This window comes from Papilio xuthus, unplaced genomic scaffold, assembly GCF_000836235.2.
Source record: "Papilio xuthus unplaced genomic scaffold, Pxut_1.1 DF825783.1, whole genome shotgun sequence".
NCBI lineage: Eukaryota > Metazoa > Arthropoda > Insecta > Lepidoptera > Papilionidae > Papilio > Papilio xuthus.
In genome coordinates, this window is record NW_013532866.1 from 2,838,835 (window position 1) to 2,844,834 (window position 6,000).

The 6,000-nt window shown below is 32.5% G+C and overlaps 1 protein-coding gene across 9 annotated transcripts in view; it reads right to left on the reverse strand.

Moving 5' to 3' along the window:
• CalpA (calpain A) overlaps positions 1-6,000 on the reverse strand; it is a 32,229-nt gene that overhangs the window by 12,792 nt on the left and 13,437 nt on the right. For 6 of the 9 annotated variants that reach the window (XM_013323104.1, XM_013323106.1, XM_013323108.1 and 3 more), the window contains 3 exons: positions 3,185-3,361; positions 2,784-2,902; positions 316-384 (listed from right to left, as the gene is read on the reverse strand). In XM_013323104.1, the coding sequence (XP_013178558.1) occupies positions 316-384; positions 2,784-2,902; positions 3,185-3,361 (365 nt within the window). Of the gene's footprint in view, positions 1-315; positions 385-2,783; positions 2,903-3,184; positions 3,362-3,591; positions 4,384-6,000 lie in introns of those variants that run through there. The other 3 variants (XM_013323101.1, XM_013323102.1, XM_013323103.1) reach the window with 2 other exon arrangements.

Genomic DNA, 6,000 nt, shown 5'->3' on the forward strand with positions numbered 1-6,000 from the left:
GCGGGTTACTAATATTATAAATGCGAATGTTTAGATGGATGTTTGTTTGAAGATATCTCCAGAACGGGTGAACGGATCTCAACAAAATTTGGTATACAAATAGAACATAGTCTGGAAGAACACATAGGCTATAATTTTTTTTTTTTTAATCCCACGCAGATAGAATCAAAGGCGATAGCTAGTTATAAGATGGAAAACGAGCTTCGATAGCTCAGGGGTTATGCACTTGACTTGTAAGTAAGTCTTGGATTCAAATCCCGCTATATCATTAAATATAAAGCTATTAAATATTCTGTGAAATAAAAAGATATTTACCGAAAATGGAAAACACCGGCGTAATCTTCATCGAAGCTCTGGTCATCAGGTACCACTTGGAAGAACAATCTGAAAACAAAAATTTAATAATATAGTTCAATTTAAGCCAAGATCTTTAAATACAAAGCGAAGTCACTATGTTATATTGTTGAATATGTAAGAAAAAAAGTTAGTTTCAGCAAAAATTTTAGTGTTCAAGAAATTTTGCGTATATATTTTTTACACTTTTTTTTAAAAAACTTCTGGTTTCAATTTGGGACAAACTATAGCATTTAGGCTACCAATTTTCGATATATAATAAGCCCTTTATCTTTCTAATATTACACATAAGAATGTTTATAATATTAGAAGGTATCTCCAGAACGACTTCATGGATCTTAATTAAATTAGGCATAGATGTAGAACATAGTTTGGAAGAATGCAGAGACTACTAATTTTTTTTTAATTCCCCGCGTTCGGTTGCGGGCGACAGCTAGTATAATCTTATATCTTTAAATGAGCAATTCTTGTATATATATATATATATAATTGGAATCTCGGAATCGGCTCCAACGATTTTAATAAAATTTAGTATATAGGAGGTTTCGGGAGCGATAAATCGATCTAGCTAGGAATCATTTTTGGAAAATGTCATTTTATTCGTGTTTTATCGATAATCAACTTTAACAAAAACTTAACTTTTTCTATCGGTAAGATCGAAAAATATTATTCATATTTCATTATTTTATTAGTAATTCGTACTTAAATATAATTTCCGAAAAACACAATTTAAAAAAAAACCGTCATTCAGGTACTATAAATGATACATCCAAGTCCAAGTAAATATGTTACAATGTCATATAAACAATTAAAACTTATTCTAGGTCAATGTTAATTATTTTATCATTAATATATTAGGCTATTAATATAATAAGCAACTATAAAGTTTGCATATATTAAATCAATTAGCATAAAAACGTCACATCTGATTACTTTAAAAAAAAAAAATTATATGCTTGTTTATCGTGTAAGAGAAAATACTATTAAAGATAGGTTACCTATTAATATAAATACTAGTTGACGCCCGCGACTCCGTACGCATGGAATTGAAAAGAATCGTAATAAGTAGCCCTTGTAATCATTAAGATCATTGTATATCTGTATCAAATTACAGCGAGATCTATGTAGCCGTATTGGACAATAAACATCCATCCATCTAAACATTCATATTTATAATATTACTTATATTAAGATAAGATAAATGCAAAACTAGATAAGCGAGAGTCCAAAGGATTTGTGAATGTTCTCGCTAATAGAGGTTTCTCTCTAACCCGAGTTTCTCGCTTAGGGAACGTACCCATACTACGTGACCTGTTTAGGGGGGGGGCGGGTCCTTAAAATACTACGGTCAGTCACCAGAGGAGGGGGGGGGTGTTTCAGGTTTTTGTCACGTAGTCGTTAGTTGTTATTTTTCATAATACATAATTCAGTAGTAATTTAAGTATGCATGCAGTCTTATGCAATAAAGACGAGTATGAGCCAAATTTTCGTGTTTGTGAAATGATTAAAATTCATAATTATGAATTACTACGTAAAAACAAAAGGGAGAGAGGGTCTTGGCATGTACTACGAGTGGTCACCGAGGGGAGGGAGGGGTCGAAAACGGTACCGTACAACTCGCTTATAGAGGATTCTCGGTTATTTTTACTGTATACACAATCAGGAAAATACAGACTACAAAGTATTACTCGTTATGTGATATCTTTTATCCTTGATATAAACATGGAATTTCAACAGGTAATATTCACGAATTATACTAATTAATATGCTAATAATATATTATTACATTTTATCGTCAATAATCAGTGGCTCAGGAGTTAAGCAGTTGACTTGCAATCTGCAGGTCTTGGGTTCGAATCCCACCATGAATCAATGTGTTTTTCGATTTCTGATTTACATATGTACATTTATCCAACGTTTTTACGGTGAAGGAAAACATCGTGATGCAATCAGCACATATCTGAGAAGAAATTCAAAGATATGTGTGAAGCCAACCCGCACTTGGCTAGCGTGGTTGACTATGGCCTAGTCACTAACTTAGGGTAGGCTCCGAGGCCCTCAGTAGGGACGTATAGTGAGCTAATGATGACATTTTAAGGAAGAAACCTTATTTTACTATAATAACTGCATACAGTAAATTTTTAGTGACACACATTTTTATCTATAGAAAGAAGACAAATATAAGTTACGATAACCAACGATATGTCGAATTCGCCGAAAAGACGAAGCGACCTCTACCTATAGACATCGGCAATTACATTAATGTACCTTTCACATTAAATTTGACTAAAAGCAAGAGAGTTGTACCAAGAACGGACCGAATATAAATCGAGAATTTACTTCTTACTATATGAATGTTATGTAAACTAAGATTTTAAGTGTTAAAATACATCGATTATCTATCATTAAGGTTTCTAACTGTAACTTACTTCCTATGCAGCGTGAGATTAGCCACCGCAGCCAAAAGCCAGCAATCACCCAACTCTCCTTGTTGCACGTCGAAACGACTGTATCCTTCGACGAAGAGTTGCGGGTCTTCGCATATCTCCTGGATATCAAAATATACGTTATAAATGGATCAATAGAGATAACTGAAATGAATAATTGATTGATATGGATGACTAAAACTTTAGCAAAATTCAGCCTAGTTAATTCGTGAGAGTAATATTATAATTAACTTAAATAAAGTATTATATATTAGGAAATTAATTTAAAAAAAAAATTAGAGATCAACGAGTCAAACAATTGATGTATTTTACTTAAAAAATTTTGTACATTGGTAAATAATAAAAATGATAGCTCTTGAACTATAACAGTTTGTCGTACTTACGCTTGGTCTGAGCCATGTTATGGGTCGGTCGAGACGCTCCTTGTAATACAGACTGCGGTCTATAGCTGGGAACTCTGGATCTTCAAATAGCCTGCCTTCAGCTAGGCAGCGTGAGCGAATATCCTTGAAGTCCTGGTAGGTGGCCGGTCCGAATGACGACGGACGAGTCTCACCGAGCTGGAGATGAAGATACATAAGAATTAAATACTAACTTAAGACCTTTTTGCACTGGTGTTACAATGAGAAAAAGTGTACATGTACCCTAAAAAAATTACGTTGGTAATGCTTAGAAGTTTTTTTTTACCGGATTATACCATTCATTTATAATACAATAGTTTCTAGAACTAAAATTGAAGATAAAACCTGTAGATAGTTTATTGGAAAGATTTCAATTTTGAAAAACGCACCCAATATAAAGGCTCTCCTGTCGGCATAAACATTTTGCTGCCTTTATAATTAGGCAATGGTTTAAGCTTATTATTCTTACTAAATTCAACAATAGAATGTCGTTTAGGTGATTGTATATTTTGATCATTTCCTAAAACAACCGTTGGTGTTCCGTCAGTTTCCTTTCGGAACACAAAACCTTTGCTGTAAACGGAATTACTTCTTTCTGCCACATCTGCTTTCTTCTCTATTGCCAATTCTTCTATTGTTTGTTCTTTAACTTTCGTAGCCCAGAATGGTTTATAAGAACTATTCTGTCTCACTTTAGACTGTTGATATTCGAAATCTGATACTTTTGTCTTCTTGAAATCTTTTAAAAGTTTAGAGAAGAATCCAGAAGAATTCTTCGTTTCCTTCTGTCGTGAGTAGTGTCCAGATTTTGGAGATACAATCGACACTGATTTTTTCTTCCATGTTACAGCAGCATTGGTTACTGTAGATGAATAGTATGTTGTAGTCAAATTACGAACTTCGTCTTTTCTCAACTTGATTACATCCTCTTCTATTTCCATCATTCTTCTATCACGGATAGACGTTTACTGAACAATGTCTCACGTTGATCAATAATTATAAATTATTAATTTAGGTCGCCCTTGAAATTTTTAGCTCAAGGATCATAATTAGTTCCGTAATTTCCTTTGTTATAAACAAATTAATCAAATCATTTATTTTGGAATATACCAATTAAAGTGACCGTAATTTGAAACGAATATTTCTCAGACACAATAAAAAAATTCAAAGTTTTTTTTTATTAATAAACGTCCGATGTGTGACCATTCTCACTATGAAATGAAAATATTAACTGGCATTTCGTTTGATAACGGCCAGTATATAATGCTTTATGTATAGATAACACATGGAAACCCCATGGAGACCAACATAAAGCATGTCGTACACAACGCTATTATTATTGACGTGTTTTTGAATTGATATTTTTAACGTAATTACAGTGTTTATTGTTCATTACGCCTTTTGGGTAGACATGATTATGTTCGATTTTTAATATCACTGTGACTCAGTGACATAATCTTATGTGTTCTTCCAGACTATGTTCTACATCCATTCAGCCTGGGGGGCCTATAGCCTATATGGGGCTGTTTTTAGGGTTTCCTCGGCAATTATTCATATTTTACTCACCTTTTAAACCTTCCATAGACTACAACTAACATTTCAAGACCCAGATAGAATAAATCCGTTCAGCCTTTCTCGAGTTTTAGCGAGATTAACGAACAGTAATTAATTTTTATATATATACATATGAAAACAAGAGTATTTTAAGAGAACATTAACTATCCATACTACAAATTTAATATCATTTGTCTTTTTAATTATGAAAAATATGCTTTAATATAAATTATTGTATCAGCCATATCTCGTTACAGATTTCACTAAACTATGAGTCTAATGAAACTTTCTAGAAGCTAAGCATTTTGTAGCGGGATATAGCTTTAAAAAACTGTTACTCAGGCATTAAATGTGATAGCTAACTTGCATACACCGAAATAGAGTGGACCTATGGTGCAACCTTGTTGGACTCGTCATTTTAGGAGTGGCATGTCTATTAATTCAATAACACTGTTATATGCATTAATAGGTAAAAATGCTTTTAGTTAATGAATTTATTCATATTGTTTTTTAATTTGAGAAAGTCTTGAGGGACTTTAATGTTATAAATGCAATGTTATGGTAGTGTTCTGACGTAATTATTTTTTAATATTCTTTAGAAAGTAGAAGCAATTTTAATCTTACTGATATTATTAAAGCGAAGCTTATGATGGATGGATGGATGGATGTTTGTTAGAAGTTATCTCCGGAACAGTTGAACGGATATTGATGAAATTTGGCACATATGTAGAACATAATCTGGAAGAAAACATGGGCTATATAGTTTTTTTTTATTCCGCGCGGACGGAGTCACGGGCGAATAGTTTCTGATATATTGTGCGTACACCGAACAAATTAAAATTCTTATGGTGAAGGTGAGAAAACACAGACTAAACATTCAAGAAGAGATGTTTTATTAAATAGGTTTGGCAACAATCTTTGATTAATTACGTTGCATTTTATAAACACTAAACTAAAGGTGAGTTTCTGAGATCAAAAATTCTGTATAATATAACAGAGATAATATGTTTTAAACGGAGATTTTGAACTTAGAAACCCACGGTAAATAAATTGAATTACGTTTGGATTTTTGTTTACATTATAAAATAAAGTTTTTATCAAAAGTTCCGTTGTACTTATCTATATGTGCTTTCCTGTAAGCCAAGGTTAAAATGCGATTTGTAATGACATTGGATTAGATTGCCCCTTATTGACTTTTATGTTTCAAACAAATGTAACGCGATAAGATATGAAAAAACCTATAA